Source organism: Myotis davidii, unplaced genomic scaffold, assembly GCF_000327345.1.
Source record: "Myotis davidii unplaced genomic scaffold, ASM32734v1 scaffold765, whole genome shotgun sequence".
Taxonomy (NCBI): Eukaryota; Metazoa; Chordata; class Mammalia; order Chiroptera; family Vespertilionidae; genus Myotis; species Myotis davidii.
The window spans coordinates 1865729-1887246 of record NW_006296056.1 but is presented as its reverse complement, the minus strand read 5'-3'; the positions used below and the strand labels follow the sequence as shown (position 1 = coordinate 1887246).

Sequence of the window (21518 nt, the reverse complement as noted above, 5' to 3'; positions counted from 1 at the left end):
GCTCCTCCTGGGGAATGGGTGCCACGGCCGCTTGCTGTGCGACCGCCCGGGAACCCGCACCTCGGCTCCCCCTGCCCCGCCGCGGTAACCTTGGACTTGTGCGAAGGCCCGGGCCTCCGTTTCCTTCTTTCCGAAATGCGGGGTGCTCGTCTGTGGTCACTTCTGTATCGACGGGGTGTCCCGTGACGGGGACGTGTCCGCGGTAAATGACATCCAGACGAAACGGGCAGGGTTTTGAATGTCAGGCCCTGCAACCCTGACCAAAAAAAACCCCTCATGGAGAAGGCGATGTTTATCAGGACTCGGAAATGTTCCATGAATAAAGCAGAGGTGTTTAAAGGAAAAACGTGGCTAGAAAGTGACGAGGCTTTTCCAAGAGAGACTTCTGAAAAGGAGTTTTGGTGGCATTTGCAGGAAGTGTTGAAAGGCCTCATATTTGACCCCCCGGCTTCACTTGCATCATCAAAGTGAAAAGCACTTGTGCGTAAAAGAATTTCAGTCATTGCACCTCGCCACGCTTGGTGGGTGAGGTAATTCTTGCGATGCGCGCTCAGGAGGCGAGTGCTTTGAAGTGTTGCTGATAGTGGGTCCTCACCAAACCTCTCCGAACGATGAGCCATCTGTTGCGTCTTTATTCGGACAAAAGGAGAGTGGTAATGTCGAGTTTTGTTCTTAGCAATAAGTAGCAGTGTTTTACAGTTAATACTGTACTTTTGCGAAGCATTTTCACTGGTATTATCTAACCTAATGTCTATCTAACCTTCAAAACTCCCTGAGGTGGGAGGTGGTATTCTCATTTTACAAATGAGAAAACGGGGTCAGAGGTGGTGTTTTGCTTTAGATGCACAGCAAATAAGTGGAGCCTAGGCTTAAAAATCTTCTGACATCAGTAGTGGTTGACTTTTCTCCGCAGCCCAGCTGCAATCCAGATACAGAATGGCATAGTGATGATCACACGCTAGATCTTAAAACTCACAGATGTGAACGCGCTGTTCTTTAGCACAAGACTTATCGGGAACGCACCAGCTGCTGACACCAGCTATTCCTACTGCAAAAGTGTAGTGCCCTCGTTATCTGTGGCAAAAGCGGAGCTGTGCGATTTCGTAATGTATACAGATATCATCACCTGAAACCAATAGGTTATGCACTTGAAACTAATGTAATACGGTCAATTACACTTAAATTTAAAAAGCATTCGCTAGCTTTAATATTTCATACTTAACATTTTATTGAATTCTGACAGTTATGGGTGAAGTTAATGTTAAAATGAAATTAATAAGAAGTGGGGCTGTTGGGAAGGCATTTTATTCCTGCCAGTAAGAAGCCACTCATCATACCATAAATTATCGTGCAATTACTTATGTAGTAAGGTGGTCCCAGCTGAGTCTGACTGCCAACCCTGCCTTCACCCTCCCCAAAAGAGCAGAAGATAACGGACTTCTAGGGCACTTGATCAGATTTGGGATCAATGGGATAACCAAGTGCAGCTTTGGAAACTAAGTAATCACATATAGCAGGACTCTCTGAGGGTAGGAGGATGGCTGTCCCCATTTCTGATTTGAGAAGAGTCCGTGGTGGAGGAGGAAAAAAAGGAACTTTGTTTGAGAGGATTCACATGTTCATTGCCCAAATAGTGTAGCTGCTGCCTTGTTCTTACAGCAGGTGACTGCAGATTCTCTGAAAACCCTTTTGGGACCAGGTGCTGAGAATTTTAAATGCAGTGCTCTCAGAGTTGAGCTAGGGAACTTTAAGGAAAAGGAGTATTCTCCTTAATTGAATAATTTGTGATTTAAGAACATTGAACAAAAGTAATAGTATTTTCTTTGTACCCTATCCTGCTTCTTATTTTTGTAGTAAATCATGGAAGTTTGTATTTGATAAATCATAAGAATTAGACGTCAGGCAGGTTAAATAGTTGTGTCATGCCTCCCTGTTCTTATCTGAATTTTTTTAAAGATGGACAGTAATGGTATTTCTCTCATTGGGTGTTAAGGACAATAAATGAGATAGGATGTAAGCCCTAGAACAGTACTTGGGACCTAGTAAGCGTTAGCTAATAGTAAGCTTGATAGTTAAAAAAAATTTTTTTTTAATACTTAAAACCACACTGTGTTGCCCAGCTGGTGTGGCTTAGTGGATTGAGCGTCGTCCCATGGACCAGGAGGTCCTGGGTTGGATTCCGGGTCAGGGCCCATGCCCTGGTTGCAGGCTCCATCCCCAGGAGGAGGCGTGCAGAAGGCAGCCAATTGATCGCTCTCTCATCGGTGTTTCTATCTCTCTCTACCTCTCTCTTCCTATCTAAAAATCAGTAAGAACGTATTTCTTTAAAACAACCATACTGTGTTACAGATATTTTGGTCTTTTGAGGGCATCAGAGAAATGTTGTCACTGTTTATTTGAAAATTTTTATCTCAAAATATTCTCTGGGTCAGACTTTATGAGAAATACAAAATATTTTTCAGATCCATCACCTGGCTGTTCCTTAAATTGTGCCAATGTAATTATGCTATTTTTTCACATTTGTAAGTGATAACGTTTTTAAAAAAGTGGCTTTGGTACTAAAAAAAACAAAACCCCAGAACATCCTGAATAAAAGCAAGTAAGGTGCATTCAATGAGGCATCTGTTGTTTTTTGAGAGTGGCAGGTTTGTGTGTAAAAGATACCAAAGGATAGTTAAAATTAATTGTTCTACTTGTGTTTGTGTGTGTGTGTTTTTTAGTAATTGTAGAACCTTTTTAAAATAATTTATATACTGCTGTATATAAATCTTAAACCTTGGCAGTCTGACCTTTTTCTTTAAAATAAAATTGTAAAAATGGAAATATATTTTCTAAGTAAAAAAAGCAGTACCAATTTTATTTCATTTTTTAAAATATATTTTTATTGATTTCAGAGAGGGAGAGGGAGAGGGAGAGAGATAGAAACATCAATTATGAGAGAGAATCATTGATTGATTGCCTCCTGCACACCCCCCACTGAGGATTAAGCCCAAAACCCTGGCATGTGCCCTTGACTGGAATCGAACCTGGGACCCTTCTATCTGAAGGCCGATGTGCTATCTACTGAGCAAACCAGCTTTTCCCTGGCCCAGGCCCTGGTTGGTGTGCATGCCTGCAGGAGGCGACCAATCAATGTAGTACCAGTTTTTATATATAGCATCTGAAGAATTTACTTACCTTCCCTATAATAAAGTACTAAAACTGAGAGTTTCAGGAGATTAGAAAATAAAGCATCTCATTTTGGAGATCCAAATAAAATCTTATCACAATATATAGACTATTTAAGAATGTTAAGCTATTCTTAGGAACTGTTACATGTTAAATGAAATGCAACCCAGTGCAGCATAATGCTGAATTGGCAAATCTAAATCCAAGGCAGAAAATGAAAGCATAGGACTTTGTTTTAATAGTATTACTCATATAATGATAATTCACTGAAGTGGAAAAGCTTTTCTGAACATAAAAGAAAATCCAGAAATTACAAGGGAAATTAAAATGAAAAGCTTTTATGACAAAACTTTTTAATTCTTAAAAATGGCACATTGAGGGATAAATGTCTGTATCATATGAGATTGAAGTCCTAAAAATTTTACTTTGTCAGTAAGAAAAACTTCTACTTCCAGAGAACACTGGGCCCAGGATAAGCCGTTCACATTAAATGAAATGCACATGGTCAATAAGCAAAAGAAAAATTACTCAGCCTCATTTATAATTAAATAAATATAGTTAAAACAAAACCTCACTTATTAGATTAGTGAAGAGTTCAAAGTTTGAATAGAAACTGATAAGGCAAAACTTTTTTTCCCTTTCTGTAAAATAGGTAAAGTGATACAATTTTTGTAAGCTGTCATTTCTGTGTAAAGCCATTTGGCACTATCAGCTGAAATTCATCATATTCCTTTTGACACACGATTTTGTTTCTAAGAATTTGACTTAAACATACAGTTGTACAAAGACTATGGGCAAGGATATTCATTGCAGCATTGTTGGTAATGACAACAAATTGTTCATCTAAATGTCTATTAAAAGGGAATCTGTTCATTGTATTTGGTTCAGCCATACAATAAAGTTGATGAAAAGAATGAGATATAGTTATTTTTGGTGCTCTAGAAAGAACTCTGAAAACCTGTGATGTGAAAAATGAACTAAAACAATAGTAATCAGGACCGCATAAGGATAGATTAGGTATTCTAAGCTGTGACACTATTGACATTTTGGACAAGATAATTCTTTGTTGGGAGGTGGGTGGAGCTGTTCAGGAATTTGTAGGATTTTTAACAGCATCCCTGCCCGGCAACTGCCCATTAGATACCAGTAGCACCTCATTTGAGATTGCCAAAACATGTCTCTAGATATTGTCAGATGACTCCTGGGGGGAGAGAGGAAAAAAGATTCTGGTTGAGAACCACTGGGATAAACAAATAGACCAGTAGCACAGAATAGAAAGCCCAGAAATGGACTACCCAGGTATACTGGTATATAGAAACTTAATGTGTTTCAGAGGTACATTGAGGTACGTAGAGGTAGATATAGACTATTCATTTGTGGTCATTTAGTTATCCATATGGGAAAAACTACACTGGATCACTACCTCAAATCAATATATAAACAAACAGTTCTAATGGATTAATGCTTAGATGTGAAAAGCAAACTTTAAAGAAAATAAAGAACATTTTTTTTGAACCTTACAGAAGGAAAAATTCTTTTAAAATATATAAAAGCAAATGTGTAAAATACTGATAAATTCAACAATATTAAAATTTAAAACATCAGTTAATCAAAAGGAAGCATCAGAAAAGTGAAGAACAGCCACATATCTAGAGAAGATGTTTGCATTACAGATAACTGACAAAGAATTTTTAGTCAGAATATTTTTTTAAATGTCTGTGATTCATTAAGGAAAACAAATTCCATAGATAAATGAACAAAAATAAATTGGCAATTCACAGACAAGAAACATGATGATCAGTAAATGCTCTCTTTGATAATCAGAAATGTAAATTTTAAAAGGTTAAAATAACAAGAAAACCCACTATTATTTAGTAAGATCCTCTAAGAAGCAAAAAAAGAGTATGTGTGTTTATAAATATGTGCTTGTTTTATGCAAAGCTTGGTTTATTCTTCACTTAATACCAATGTGGTTTGATTCTTTAAAAATCATGTTCACATTTAAAAAATAAAAACATATTTAATAAAATCTTAGTTTGAAGCAAGATTTTAGTTTTATCTTATTAAAAAACTTAAAATACCCTTTTTTAACCTAAAGTGAGTTTGATAGAAAATTTTTCTTTATGGTATAGTTTATCAAGTATACCAACAGATTGCTATTTCAAGATATTTTATTTACCTTGTCTTTCATTTGGTTAGGGCTCCCTTGGGAAAAAGGTAGTCATAACATTTATTTCTGGGCTCCATCTTTATTCTGTCTGGCATTGAAATGTTTTTCCACAGCTTGCTTTAGGTTATGTTTTAAAGGTTTAAGGTAGCTGGAGAGTTGTAAATATTCTGTCCTGTTTCTTTCTAATTCTTAGTCCTAAGTTTCCAGGAAAGGTTATGGTATGAATGGACTTCCCACATAAAAGAACTAAACACATTGGTGTATAACGTGCGATGGTTTGTTTCTGCTTGCTTATTTTGGGTAATCCAAATTGTAAAGGCCCTGAACTCTTGATGAATTGAGTTCACATATAGCCTCAGAGATCCTGAATTGATTTAGATACCTGCTTTTTTCCTACCTCGAGAACTTTGGTGAAACTCTAATCACTGGAAATTGGGTCCCTGAGTTGTGATTTCAGTTAATTCTATTCTCCAGTGTCCCAAGATGGTTTTTCTTTATAAAGTATCACTTACATATAGCCTTGATTACTTATGTAGGTGACCCTCACATGCTAATAAGAAACACTATCCCTGAGCTTAATTTTCTTAGGTGTACAGGGTAAATAACAAGAGTTTTATGTCTGAAGTTGTGAAAATACAACAAAACTTTAATGTTATTGGTAACAGTCACAAAAGGCCAAGGCCAGGAAAGGGAATGTTGAGACTTATTTGGGAATTTGACTTTATTTCCTTCTGTAAAATGAGTGTTGATTCCTCCCATGTTCCATACATAGGACCTTGAGTATAAAAGAAAAATTTAAGAACCCCATGTACATGCAAACTTTGGGTAAGAATTAAATAGTTTTATACTATTGAAGTGTTTGGTCGTTATTATATCTTGAGGGTATTATTTTAGTCAAGAAAGGGTAGTATCAGCCCTAGCCAGTTTGGCTCAGTGGATAGAGCATCGGCCTGTGAACTGAAAGGTTCTGGGTTCAGTTCCAGTCAAGGGCACATACCTTGGTTACAGGCTCCTCCCTGGCCTGGGCCCTGGTTGGTGTGCATGCCTGCAGGAGGCAACCAGTCACTGTATTTCTCTCTGTCTTTCCCTCTCCCTTCCACTGTCTTTAAAATCAATTGAAAAATATCCTTGGGTGAGGATTTTTTTTTTTTAAAAAAGGAATATAGTATTAGATTGTTACTTGCTAGGACACGTCTGAACTTTGTGATCTGTAGTCTCACTACATTACTTGTCTATCCTCCCCCCCTTTCCCTTGGTATCTATCCTATATAATAAAAGCCCAGTGACTAAAATGGCAGAATGACCATGGCCCTTGGCCCAGCCAGCCCCACCTCCCAGTGAGTGGTTAGGTGCAATCAGGCAGGCAGGTGAGTGGTTAGGGGCAATCAGGCAGGCAGGTGAGCAGTTAGGAGCCAGTGGTCCCAGATTGCGAGAGGGATGTCCATCTGTCAGTTTAGGACCGATCCGGATCCACATGACATGCACTGACCACTAGGGGGGAAGATGCTCAATGCACAGGCACAGAAACATGGAACAGACTAATGAGTCTCAGAGGGAAGAGGGGAGAAGGGAGGGCAGGAAGAGATTAACCAAAGATCTTACATGCATACTAGAGGCCTGACTGGCGAGGAACATCCTCCAAGGGGTCCCAGATTGCCAGAGGGTGCAGGCCAGGCCCAGGGACCAACCATGCACCGGACTTCTAGTATTTGCATAAAGCAAAATGGCACTTTTTCTCCAGACATATTTCTAAAACCCAAATCATTCCTTCGTTTGTGTGTAAAAATGAGTTTTGGGGTAAAACTATTCAAATAAAAGGGGACTGGTTATAAATTACAACAAGGTTCATGAATATTTACAAGCAACGATTAATTTACCACTTTCTGAGTAGCAAGTTGACAAAAATAATTTACAGTCCCTGCTTGACTTTCTCCCTTTTAATTGGTATAAACTAGAATTGAAGTTATTTGACTCATCTTAGGAGATTGGTTTAAGTTTTGTCTCAGGAAAATTGCTGACTTTTTCTATGTAGAGAAAGTAATATTACATATACATAATGGTTGAATTAATTCCATTTTCTCTCACCTTCCATGGAAAATATTCGTAATCCAGTTTTTTAAAAAGTCCTTTAAAAAAACACATGATATTTTTAGAGAGAAAGGAAAGGAGAGGGAGGGAGAGAGAACCGATGTGAGAACCAAACATCAATCTGTTGCCTCCTGCATGCCCCCCACTGGGGATCTAGCCTGCAGCCCAGGCATGTGCCCTGACCTGGAATCGAACCAGCAGCCTTTATGTGCACGGGACAATGCCCAACCCTAGGCCACACTGACCAGGGCAGTTCATTTTATATTGAAAGGACCTTTACCTAGACATTAGCTCTCTGGGAGATTACTAGTGGCCCACTTGCTCTGGAAATTAATCAGGTGGTTTTTATGCAGAAATTTATGTATTTTATAGATGATTGTGTCCTTTGTTCTTTTTCACAAATGACCTGATACATTGGCATAGGTAAATTTTAAGTTCATGGGCAAAGTCATCATTTAGAGTAGCAGTCTCCAACATTTCAGACCTCACAGACCACCGGTTGGCGACTGCTGATTTAGAGGAACTAGCCCTTACTTTTACATGCAATGGATTATGAAATGCCTCCACTGTATGTAATATGCAGTCTTTCTTGATTGCATGCTGAAATAAGGAGGATGGATAGATATTTTATTTGGAGTGTGTCACATTTTCTATACTCCAAGCTCTAGTTTCTTTTAAAAAAATATATTTTATTGATTTTTTACAGAGAGGAAAGGAGAGGGATAGAGACGTGGAAACATCGATGAGAGAGGAACATCGATCAGCTGCCTCCTGTACACCCCCAACTGGGGATGTGCCCACAACCAAGGTGTATGCTCTTGACCAGAATCAAACCTGGGTCCTTTCAGTACGCAGGCCAATGCTCTATCCACTGAGCCAAACCGGTTAGGGCCAAGCTCTAGTTTCTTAGCTTTGTCTGACCTCATATATACAATTTCTAAGTGAGCTGTATTTTGTAGTTTCCTTTATAAACATAATCCAGAATTCAACAGAAACATTTAGTTCCCCAATGAATAATAATTGCATTTATTTTCTACAAAATATTTTATGATCCATAGATGCACAAGGTAGTATCCTTGCTTACTCTCAAAGACATTATCTAACAGGGTAGATGATTCCTATAAACTACAATATCGGGTAGTATATGAGTATTAGGTGTTTCACCAGGTTTTGTAGATATGCTGGAGAGGAACAGTCACTATCAGAGAAAGTGGGTCTATAAGATGGACAGGATTTGAGCAGTCAGGGTGGGACCATGATGACAAGCAGATAAAAATGTAAACGCAGTTGCAGTTATGGCACTGAAAGGGTGTTTTTGGGAAAGAAGTCTGGAACTATGGTGTGTGCTTTGAGAGGAGCATTATTCTAAGGCCAGCTGGATCCTTGATTTCTAGGATAAGAAATACAGATTTTAGTTATTATTACTATTTCAGAGCTGCCACAGTATTTTGAAGAAAGAAATGAATGCATATTGGTGATGGCTTGTAGATGTATTTGGACAAGATGAGTTTTTAGTTAGAGACCAACTAATAAATAGGTTGGTGAAAAGAAGAGATAAATAATAGTTGTTAGAATTTGGAGACTGTCAAGTTCGAGGGTACAGGGCTAGAAGGCACCATTAAGAAAATAATGGGCCGAAACTGGTTTGGCTCAGTGGATAGAGCGTTGGCCTGCGGGCTGAAGGGTCCCAGGTTCGATTCCGGTCAAGGGCATGTACCTGGGTTGCGGGGACATCCCCAGTGGGGGATGTGCAGGAGGCGGCTGATCGATGTTTCTCTCTCATCGATGTTTCTGACTCTCTATCCCTCTCCCTTCCTCTCTGTAAAAAATCAAGAAAATAATGGTACCTTTCACTGAAATTAGAAATCACAAGAGCCATTTGAGGTAAGTTAAGTTTTAGAAATTTTGAATGTTACAGTTTTAATGTAGAAGTGCTAGTAGGTGGCTATTTTTATTTTTTTGTTAATCCTCACCCCAGGATATTTTTCTGTTGATTTTTTAGAGAAAGTGGGAGGGGGAGAGACAGAGAGTGAGAGAGAGACATGGATTGGTTGCCTCTCACACATGACCCAACCAGGGCCAGAGATCAAGCCCTGCAATCGAGGTATGTGCCCTTGACCTGTTTTGAACCAGCTATGACCCTTCTTCAGTCCACAGGCTAATGCTCTATTTACTGAGCCACACCGGCTAGGGTACTTGGTGGCTATTTGGATATCGTTTCCATAGTTGAAACCTTGGATAATGTTTTTTGTAATCTCAGAGCACAAAGAAAGATGCTTCTAAATACACTTCAGACCATACATTGGTTAAGTATGGAGTGAGGAGGAGGATTTATTACTGTTTTCTAAATGTTTTGGTTTTCGTAATGCTACTTTTGTTGAAGAATAAAAAGGGTAGACTATTTGAAGAAAAAGATTCCGTAATGTATAGAAAACAAGGAATTTGAAAGACATTTCCGAAACTTGCAAGGTAATTGGTGGGGGGAACAACTGAATTTGGACGCAGGGGAGAATGCTCAATTTAAGGAGCAGGAAAAATAAGAGCCAGCTGGAGTTCAGCTTGAGGAAAAGGAGGAATTAGATGTAAGTATAAAACTTAAACTCAATTTCCTAAAGAATACTTTTAAGAAAAAGAATTCTAAGATTTAATAGAAACAAGTGTTTTCCATTTTGGTTATTTTTAATTGTAATGTTTTTGTCATGGCATTATTTTAATTATTTTTAATAATTATAAAATTTAAAAGGACATGTTCTTTTAAAGATTTTAAAACTTATTAAAATGTATGTCATTACAAACTCAAAGGTAATTTAGTGCCTGGGTATATGGCACTACTTAAATTACTTTGGAAATTGTAATTCTAGTAAGATTTTTAAAAATGTTTTGTCTGTCCTGTTGAACCTACTTTACAAAATTCTTTTGCCCTTTAAACCTAAATTGCCTCGAGGCTTAATGTTCATAATTTTAAAAATGCTCAAATTTCCTAAAGGGAGACTATAACTATTAGTGGGAAAATATTCTTTAAAACGTTTCAAATGACCTTTTTTCCTTTTTTTTCAGGTATCTTTGTATCCAGTATTGTTCTGATATTGTCACAGCGATCACTTTTCAAGTTTTACATGTACAGCGCAGCCTTTCTATTAGCTGCAACTTCAGTGTTGGTAAATTATTATGCTGTTTTGCACATTGACTTCTATGGTGCCTACAACACATCAGCTTTTGGAATTGAACTGCTTCCTCGGAAAGGGCCCTCACAGTGGATGGCACTCATTGTTCTACAGCTAACATTTGGAATTGGATACATTACACTACTCCAAATTCATTCCATCTATTCACAATTAGTTATTTTGGATCTCTTGGTTCCTGTAATAGGCTTAATCACAGAGCTACCATTACACGTCCGGGAGACTTTAGTTTTTACTTCTTCCTTGATTCTTATATTAAACACACTGTTTGTCTTGGCAGTGAAACTTAGGTGGTTTTATTATTCCACACGGTATGTTTATCTTTTAGTGAGGCACATGTATCGAATTTATGGATTACAATTATTAATGGAGGACACATGGAAGAGGATCCGCTTCCCAGATATACTGAGAGTCTTTTGGCTAACAAGAATTACAGCTCAGGCTACAGTGTTAATGTACATTTTAAGGATGGCAAGTGAAACTGATTCCTTCTTTATTTCTTGGGACGATTTCTGGGACCTCATTTGCAATCTTATAATTAGTGGATGTGATTCTACACTAACTGTGCTGGGCATGAGTGCTGTAATTTCCTCAATAGCCCATTATTTGGGCCTTGGAATATTGGCCTTTATTGGATCAACTGAAGAAGACGACAGGCGACTTGGCTTTGTAGCACCTGTTTTATTTTTTATTTTGGCTCTTCAGACTGGTTTAAGTGGGCTAAGACCAGAAGAGAGACTTATTCGCTTAAGTAGAAACATGTGCCTTTTATTAACTGCAGTCCTGCATTTCATCCATGGAATGACAGACCCCGTATTAATGTCTCTCAGTGCCTCTCATGTGTCATCTTTTCGTAGACATTTTCCTGTGCTCTTTGTCTCTGCTTGCCTGTTTATTCTTCCTGTTTTACTCAGTTATGTTCTTTGGCATCACTATGCACTAAACACATGGTTGTTTGCCGTTACAGCCTTCTGTGTGGAACTCTGCTTAAAAGTAATTGTTTCTCTCACTGTTTATACGTTATTCATGATTGATGGCTACTATAATGTCCTCTGGGAAAAGCTTGATGATTATGTCTACTATGTTCGTTCAACAGGCAATATTATTGAATTTATATTTGGAGTAGTAATGTTTGGAAATGGGGCTTATACTATGATGTTTGAGTCAGGAAGTAAAATTCGGGCTTGTATGATGTGCCTACATGCGTATTTTAACATCTACTTACAAGCAAAAAATGGCTGGAAGACATTCATGAATCGTAGGACTGCTGTTAAGAAAATTAATTCACTTCCTGAAATAAAAGGGAGCCGCTTACAAGAAATAGATGATGTCTGTGCAATCTGCTATCATGAGTTTACTACATCTGCTCGTATGACACCATGTAATCATTATTTCCATGCACTTTGCCTTCGGAAATGGCTGTACATTCAAGATACTTGTCCAATGTGCCATCAAAAAGTATACATTGAAGATGATATCAAGGCTAATTCAAATGTACGTAGCAACAACGGATTTATTGCACCTAATGAAAATGCAGAGGAAGCTGTAAGAGAGGCTGCTGCTGCCGAATCTGACAGGGCATTGAATGAAGATGACAGTACAGATTGTGAGGATGATGTTCAAACAGAAAGAAATGGAGTGATTCAGAATACAGGTACAGCAGCTGAAGAATTTAATGAGGACACTGACTGATTAAACAGCATTTACTAATCATTGAGGTTATTTGTTCAAAATTCAGTTCATCCAAAATGGAGTTAATATGCTTCACTTCATTGTGTAACCAAGCACAAAAACAGTCAATGTTGAATCTGTGAATGGTTTTCCGTTTACTGTGATGTGCTACTGTAAATATACCTCTTTAATTACTTCTGGTCTCTTTGGTGACCTATTTAAATTTGTGTACATTATTGTACATAGAATAAAATGTTTTCACGTTTTTATGACAAAATTTGAACAAATAGCTTTTTAATAGATATGACGATAATACAGTGCGCCAACTGTGCCAAAGATTCCTAAATGAAAGTGTGTAATTCTGGCCCCTAGTGTTTCTTTAAGATAGGTGGGAGATTGAAAAAGCAAATCAGAGGAAGCCACATTAAATCAAGGGAATAAAATAATTTGGACCAGAGGATAAAGGATATATTTTTATGAACTAAGGAAAAAGTAGGCTGCCAGAAGTGATTTGAGACTTTTTTTGAAATTTGAGAGTAGCACTGTAGTTGAGTTCAAAAGTCAAGATTTGGATATTGTGAGTTGAGAAATAGGCATATATCAGGTATGTATGTATATCAGGTATGTATCAACTTATATCTGGTATGAACCAGAATGTGTTTAATTTTGATGTGAAAATCAGTATATTTGTTAGCCATTCCATGTTTGCAGCATTGACATAAAATTGTCCTTTTTGGACTTCTGAAGAGATTATAAAATTAAATACTTGGTGATTTTCATTCTTTTAAGCTGAGGTATTAAGTGACATTAAAAAAAAATCCTGGTTTTATGGATAGGAATAAGGAAGATGGTGTGCAGTGATGTATATAATACCTCTTTAGACAAGTTCCAGAGAATTCCTTTATTGAAACTAAGTTTTACCATGAAATTTCACATACATGACGGAAAATACATACCAATTACATGTCAGGAAAAAATACTTTAATGGTATTATTGTATAGCTCATTGGCTAATTCCAGTGGATCCTCATCTCTTACTGCTGCCATTATCTCCAGTATTTGACTAAAAACAAAAATAGATAAATTTCCAATTACATATTCTGTTTAAAAGCTATTTATTTTTTTCCACATAAAGGATGATGATACTAGCACTTTTAATAAGCTTAAGCAGGTATTAAAGTTTTCAGCACTATCAGAAAGTTTAACTGCTAGGATATTTAAAATAGAGGAATTAGAGATTTCTGTGGTAGTTTTTGCATATAACTAGAGCCAAAAACCAGTTTCAAATAAATTATAAAGGCAGCCTATACAATGTGTACCTCAATTAGGGAATTAACCTGGTAGAAATGAGTCCTTTTAAACTGTGGGTCATTACATACTCATTACTGAGTCATGGTAAGCTTTTAAAAAATTGTAAGTTACAAAAGGAAAAGTACAGTGCATGTAGGCAAGTATTATTTCATTTATGTATGTACATGTGTAATGTGTCAATGTAGGTCATTGTGGGGACAGCCATCAAAATTTGAAAGCCACTGCTTAGAGAACTAGTAATAAAGGATAGCAAGAAACTGTGGCATGATCACTAGCACAATGAAAGCAAAGGAAGTTATTTACTCGGAATAATGTGTTTGGTGGGCTTTCTTTTCCTGTGCTTTTCCCCCTGCCATACAGAGAATAGCCCAGGTGTTATTCTTTCAATTTCTCCCTAAAATAATTGTCAGTAATGTTTTCTAGCATTCTTATATATAGATAGAATATTTTTATACATAAATTATATAAACATTTAAATAGTCTTTATCTTAAGCTTTTTGTTCCTTTTTATCAGTTGCTTAAATATAAAACACCAAATGGTATTAGGGATGGAGATTAAAGATTAACTGGAACTTTATTCTGTAAAAGTAGCACAAAATGCTTGCTTAATTTGTATACTAAATGAACTGACTGAAATTTTGTTATCTGACAGTCAAAAATATGCTGAAAGTAAATCTGTTAACATTTAAATTGACACTAAAGATCCAATTTTCTTAGTAAATTGCAGAATTTTCCTCTATTAAACTATTTGGAATTGGAACTTGCATAATACTGTGCAAAATAGATTCCTGATACCCTTCTCCTTTCCAGTCTTCTCCACACTGATACCAGTTACAGCTTAAGAAAAAAGCTGCCATTTTCCCGTTTAAAATCCTTTGGGTCCTGATAAAATCTAAACTACTAAAGTTGGCACAGAAGAGCCCTCACAATCTGGCCTCACTCTACCTTCCCAGACTGATCACTTACTCGTGCATCCTACTTTCTGGCACCCTAACTCACTGTTCCCCTGGAGCAGCTAAGTCCTCTAACAGTCTGCCTTTGCTCAGCGTGTTTATCTTGGTCTGGCATAATTCCCAGTTAGTAAACAGTTGAAATGTCACTTTAGTTCTCTTATTTCCCCTCAAGGCGGGCAGTTGCTATGTCCTGTGGTCCCAGTCACACATTCATACCTCTATAACACCACTACCAGGTAGAATTATACTTTTTATGTGCTTGTTTGTTCCAGAGGGAAGGAATCCTCGTCTGACTCAATTAGTGCCTTATCCAAAGTGCCTGGCACAATGTACCTGCTCAGTGGTGGATAGATGAGGGAAGGGACTGTCTGGATTCTTCTATATAGCCTCAGTAAAATGGCATATGGCAAGACCTCCAAAATGTGCTTCAAGGAATTTATTTAGAAGGGAGATCTCTATACAAATAATTAAAATAAAGAACTGTTAATAGATGGAATTTGATTAAAACGACTTTGTAAGTAGGAATTTTAACTTGCCAATTAGATTGTGGCAGGTGTGTTTCTGAAATGTGGCTTGAGCTTTTCAGTTTGCAAATGTTGATTTTCCCAAGCCTTGCCTATTCAGAACTGGTATTCATGGTTGTAGTTGCGAATCATGCATTTTTAGCTCTTCACTGTCGGCATTTAGAAACAGGTTAAAATTTCGTCTTGTAAATGTATAGCTAAAGTCAACAGGTATACTTAACAGTAAGATAGTATAGAAAATGGAGTATAGATTGCATTTTTATAACCATCAACAGGAAGCTTCATGAGAACGGAATTTAAACCAGGTAAGGTGTTATATTCTGAATTTGCAAGAATGTACATTTCAGAAAAATTACAAGTGATTCCTTACTAAGCAGAATATATTCCTCACCCAGGGGTTTTAAAACAGTTAAGTCAGGAGTCCTCAAACTTTTTAAACGGGGCCAGTTCACTGTCCCTCAGACCGTTGGAGGGCCGGACAAAAACAAAATGGGAACAAATACAGTATTTGTATTTGCATGTGGCCTGCGGGCTGTAGCTTGAGGACCCCTGAGTTAAGTTCTAAAGTATTTGCCAACACTAGCATGTTTAATAAAGCAAAAAGTCTTTCCAATATGTTTTGATAAAATTAATTCACTTTTCTGCCTGCTGAATTTAGCTCTGGCTTACTTAATACTCTTACCTGTTAAAAACTACTGGAAAAAAAAATAATGCATATGGAAGAAATTACTATTTAAAAGTAATTCAGTATTAATTTTTGTGAATGTTATAAATGTGTTCAGTCGCCTAAACTGGTAAACCACACTAGATTGATACAGTCTAGAGTTAAATTATGTACATGTGCAAACAAAAGAAATCAGATGATGGCTCCATTAAAATGATATAACAAACTTTTCCTGTAAGTTAAAATATTGTCTCCAGCTCCTCGATAGTTAGATGAGTAACAGAGCCCATCTTTTTCACATGTGCCTGTACATTATAATAAAAAAGATTATGAATTTAAGGAAAACAAAAATCTATAAAGTTCTACCCCTCTTTTTGTTTGGAAAAAGGAAATTCTCATGTTATTTCTTAGGTTTATTCAGGTTTTTAAATCATTCAAAGTACAGACACCATTAAAAAGGTCTTAAGATTGCATTTTTTATAACCATCAACAGGAAGCTGCATGAGAAGAGAACTTAAACCAGGTGAGGTATTCCTATATGGAAACCATTAAGATCTTTTCCCTCTCTACAAAATGACAAGTGACCAAAATCACACGAAGTTCTCACTGCAGCAATAAAACCACTGGGGTAGAGAGGATATAAAAAGAGGAGCTGAGATAGAGCAATTCAGGTGCAAATTCCTAAAAACCACTGCATTAGAATGGTTGTATTTGATCTGAACTTCATTTGGACTTCACCCAACTTTAATTATGTCCCTTGAGTTCATTTTGTTAAGTGGCATTTGGTGGTTGGTTTTAATAGTTCTGAAGATCATGAAAACAAAATACTTACATTATATGGCAAGGTTCATTTCTGTCTTTCAAACAGTGCCCATTTTCCCATTTCTTTTTGGTAGGAAATGACGTTTTTACATATTTTGAACCAGCATGTGTACTTTTGACTCCACACCAAGGTGCATCTAGAATTAGCAAATAGAAGTCTCTTCAGAAGTTTCACTTTTTGCATTATTTTTTTAAATGAACATTACCAAGCTATATATAACCTCTAAAATATAAGTTATGATTCAGCTTCAAACATGGCAAAAAGCAACAGAAAGGTTCTAAGAAACAAACAAGACAGAAATCTTAAACTGTACAAATTCGTAAATGTTTTTATAAGACTCACTTTTGCCCCCCAACCCCCATTATTGCTGATGTATGATATGCTTTTAAAAAAGATCTAAAGCTAAAAGAAATACAATTGTAACATGAAAACATTTAGGTTAAACAAACTTCTGTATTGCCTCAACTGAGTATAAAAATAGTAGCTTTGAATACTGGGGTTATTCAATAACCTATTTCCTTAATTAAGAATTGTAATAGCTTACACATTCTATAAGCTATGTACTTTTAATGACCTCATTAAGTTTTCATTACTCCCCAAAGAAATAAACCTGATTTCTTCAGAATGGCTCAGCCTTGACTTCACAAAAAAAGTCCTCTTGTATAAAAACCTTGTGTTCCAGGGTATAGATAAAAATGTTAGCTTCTAACCTTGTTTTAAGACGCAACAGATTACTATCAGAAATTCTTAGACTAAACCAATTTAATTTAAATTAAAAGTATTGTAGAATTAAGTCATTGCAAAGAAGGCATTGTGTAAAAAGTTCTGAATAGTTTTTTAAACCCTGAGCTAAAATTAGCTTAGTTAAGACTCCTTGTTTAGTCATCCCTTTGTAAATGCTTAGGCTTTTGTCAAATTTCTAAAATTGAAAAAATCACCTGCATAAATATTTTTGCATCAATTGATAACCCCAAAGGTTTTCTAAAAAATGTAACTGTTGAGGCTGTGTGCTGTTTTAAAATAAAACATTTGTTCAATTTCCTTTAGTTCTTTTTTTGGAATGGGTTAATATGAAAAAGTTCTAAAAACAAACTTACCAGTCTCAATCATTAATTTTTCACTAGGTATTGACTTCAAAACTTCCAAATTAGCCTCAGTTTTCAGTGAGCTTAAAAGATATTAATGTATAAAATAAAAAGGTGCATTTAATGACTTTTCATACTATAAACTTGTCAGATCACAAAACTAACTCAAAATCCCCAAACAAACTTTGGTTGGCTGCAGAGGCAATATACCATTGTATTTGCCCATCCGTATAAATAAAAGTTCTAACCGCCAAGGCTGGAAGGTTTTGTAAAGGGCTATTAGACCATTGCCAGCAAGAAAAAGACCAGGTCCTGGGGTATGAAGTTTAAACCACCAGCAATAGTCCTAGATGGAAAAGGCAACTTGTCAGCCATCCTAGAGTTGAGCATTCTTACACATCATGGTGGGGATATGGGTTGTTTTGAAAGAATTTACAGTGTATATAGATCAGGGGTGGGAGGAGGTGAAACGGTCAGCTCTGGGATAGGCTCGGGGTCTTCCAGGAAGGTGTCTGTTCTGGGACTGGCTGTGGGTAACAGATTGGAAAGTTCAAGCAGATGGAGCCTAGCTAGTCTCTTTTTAGGTAACTGTGGAAATAGCCACAAGTAGTTAATCCAAAATTCTACCAGACAACATACAGGAATGTGAGCAGTCTTGTTATCTGGCCTTGCGGTTGTTTACTGATTAACCCCCTCCTGTTCTTCCTTCAACCTTCTGGCCTGTTGTGATTTAATTCAGGACATCTCAGAATTTTCTCCTTGTCACTAACTGGCCTTACTGAATCCAAATTAAGATCTATTTCAACCAGATCCTGCCTTGGGGGAGGATACAATAATTTCCTATGAGTAAGTAAAACTTTTTAGAATACTTCACTTTTCTGAGAAATTGACATAACTTAGAGTGGTATAGTCTACACTTTCTCTTTCAGTTTCACCTGTTTTCCAGAAATCTACATTAGCAAAACTCACTTTTGTTTTTATATGTTTCCCTTTTTGGATATAATTTTAGTAGGATTTTAGGAGGGGTGGGAGTGAAATGTTTGTCTAGTTTACCATAAGTACCAGTCTTTTAATTAGTGTTCTCTAGAAGAAAACAGATTTTCAGCCATCTTAGTACTTGGTCAATGTAAATATTTTCTAAAATATATTGATATGCTCAGTATTAAGGGGAAGCAGAGTTTGCCACTGCAAATACGCCTTTGGGCTATTATTTGAAGCTAGTTATTTTTAAGGAAAAACTTTTGACATTTCTCCCTAACTGCCTAAGACAATGGTCGGCAAACTGCAGCCCCTTCCACAAAAGACTGTGGCTCTTCCACAAAATACCACGTGCAGGCGCACATGTACAGTGCGATTGAAACTTCGTGGCCACACTCAAGGGGCCAAAGAGCCGCATGTGGCTCGCGAGCCGCAGTTTGCTGACCACTGGCCTAAGAGAATTTAGAAAGAGGATCTGCTCCATGAGGGAGCTATCATCATAACAATAGTTTAATATGAACTAAGTATAACAGAGGAACCTACTAGCAAGGCCCATATGATCAAAGTCCTGTTGTGTCCCATTGTTTTTTTTGTTTGTTTTTTTAAAAATATATTTTATTGATTTTTTACAGAGAGGAAGGGAGAGAAATAGAGAGTTAGAAACATCGATGAGAGAGAAACATTGATCAGCTGCCTCTTGCACACCCCCTACCGGGGATGTGCCTGCAACCAAGGTACATGCCCTTGGCCGGAATGGAACCTGGGACCATTCAGTCAGCAGACCAACGCTCTATCCACTGAGCCAAACCGGTTAGGGCTGTGTCCCATTGTTAAAGGAGGCCCAGCAAACATTTGCTTTTCATCTCCATGTGAACTGCTTTTCTCCCCTTTGAAGTCCCAAACCACAACTCCTCCCTTCTTAGCTCAAGATGGCTATATCAGCTTCCTCTGTCCTCTGGTCTCGTTCTCATGGAACTCCCATATATACCTACGTAATAAGTTTGAATATTTTCTCCTATTAATTTGGTTATAGAATCCAGGCAGAATAACTTAAAGGGTAGAAGGAAAATTAAATTTTCTGCTCCCACAGTTTGGATACTAAATTTAAAACTTGTCACCAAATTAACAATTTACGTATTTTTGATCTCATGAAATCATGTCTGACTGACTTAAGACTTTTCCAACATGTATTCCATGTTTGTAAAAATTGATCAAAATACAGAAATGGGGGGGGGAGATTAACCAATGAACTTATGTGCATATATGCATAGCCCATGGGTAGACAATATACATAGTGAGGGAAAAGGCCTTGGAGGCGGGGAGTGGATGACGGGGTCTAAGGAAGAACAACTGAGATTGTGTGTTCAAGTTTAAAACATGCCCATTTTCTTGGGGGGGGGGGGCGCGAGAAGGTTATAATTTAATCATTAGAAACCAAACTTTGTTATAGATAAATTACCATACTGCAGAAACTCAGATTAAGACTAAAATAAATTTCAAAATAAGACCAGAAATACTGACTCTGACTAAACAACTAATCCATTAATTCAGTTAATGTAGGGAGGAAAAAAGCTAAGTCTTTATAAATTCAAGATAATTTAGAAACATCTGAAACAGACAGTTCAAATGGGTAGAATAAAAGCCTTCTACCCCTGTCTCTGGAAAGCCATCCCAAAATAACAAGGAAAAAAAGAAACAGCGTGTTTTTTATGAAACTAGAAGGCATTTCTAACCCCTAATCAAAATACATAGAGTAGAAAGTGGATGGAGAAATGATAACCTATATTTACCTGCTAAGCAACTTAAGTGTTATATGCCTATAGAGAAAAATACTAAAGACAAACCAATTCACCCAAGAAAGTTCTAAGAACTGGAAGAACCAGGAAGACTGGGATAAGGCAGGGGACTGAAAGGGGGGATTGTTTGAAAAGTGAAAAGTCAGAGTAAAGAGAAGATGGGACTCCCAGATTACTTTCTCATGAACTAGTGCAGAGATGATTACTTTTGCCCCCACCCAGGGAGAAAGAGGGAGGACGTAGAAGGGAGAGAGGTGTGTACAGTCTGGAGAATTTAAACCAGAGACTAGACTGGAGAGCAAGCACAGAGGAGTGCAGGGTCAGGCATGGAACTGAAAATGGAGACTGCTTACTGCACAGTGAAATCCTCCCTGCTTCAGAACACAGGCACATTTATGAATCTCCATTCCACTTTTCCAGCAGGGAGCGGAGGATCCTCTCTGGAGACACTGAACCAACTGGGAGGAAGAGCTCAACAAGCTGACATTTAGGAATGCCTGCTGAGAATGTCAGTTGGCCACCTGACTGGCCCAGTTGATAGGCTAAGGCTATCTCACCACTGAGCTTCCAATCAGCTTTTTTTTTCTTTTTTTAACTTTTACAGTATACAGGGAAGAACAGCCTGACATTTGAAGAAAGCCTCCATTGTGATAGAGACCAAAACAACAAAAGGGGAAAAAGGAACGCGGAGCATTTTTGGCAAACAGAAAATAACTTTAAAAAACTGTAATTCTTCAGAGAGATGAGAAGATGCTGCAGAAAAAATAACAAATGAAAGTGTTTATGTTTTTTTAAAATCCACTATCTAGGCAAACTTTCAAGAGGGAAAAGTAGAATAAATTCACTTTGAAATGTGTTCCATCAACACAAAAGGAATACATAGGATCTAAAAATAGTTCTATCAAAGAAGAAACACTAGTCCTAACAAGCAGCAAGAAGGAAGGGTCTGGAAGGAATGGAACAATCAGATTATCTAGACAGGTTTCCTCATAGGGAAAAACAGATAAGATAAAGGTATTTTATAGAGATGTTGCAAAGTGTAAGAAGCTTAGTTTTTAAGAAAGCCAAGTAAACAAAAGCATGAGGAAAGTTATTCCAGGAGAATA

The 21518-nt window shown here is 37.2% G+C and overlaps 2 protein-coding genes across 10 annotated transcripts in view; one reads left to right on the top strand and one right to left on the bottom strand.

The window, feature by feature from the left end:
* The window catches only part of RNF139 (ring finger protein 139), a 13548-nt gene extending 986 nt beyond the window's left edge, over positions 1-12562 (top strand). The window contains exons 2-3 of the mRNA XM_006770982.2: positions 531-653; positions 10484-12562. Coding sequence (XP_006771045.2) covers positions 531-653; positions 10484-12300 — 1940 coding nt within the window. The 3' untranslated portion in view covers positions 12301-12562. The remainder of the gene's footprint in view (positions 1-530; positions 654-10483) is intronic.
* A 591-nt stretch (positions 12563-13153) lies between these two features.
* The window catches only part of TATDN1 (TatD DNase domain containing 1), a 27822-nt gene continuing 19457 nt past the window's right edge, over positions 13154-21518 (bottom strand). For 4 of the 9 annotated variants that reach the window (XM_006770984.2, XM_006770985.1, XM_006770986.2 and 1 more), the window contains exons 10-12: positions 17651-17721; positions 16563-16689; positions 13154-13341 (exon numbers count right to left, since the gene is read on the bottom strand). In XM_006770984.2, coding sequence (XP_006771047.1) covers positions 13239-13341; positions 16563-16689; positions 17651-17721 — 301 coding nt within the window. In that variant the 3' untranslated portion in view covers positions 13154-13238. Of the gene's footprint in view, positions 13342-14808; positions 14998-16562; positions 16690-17650; positions 17722-21518 lie in introns of those variants that run through there. The other 5 variants (XM_015568654.1, XM_015568653.1, XM_015568655.1 and 2 more) reach the window with 3 other exon arrangements.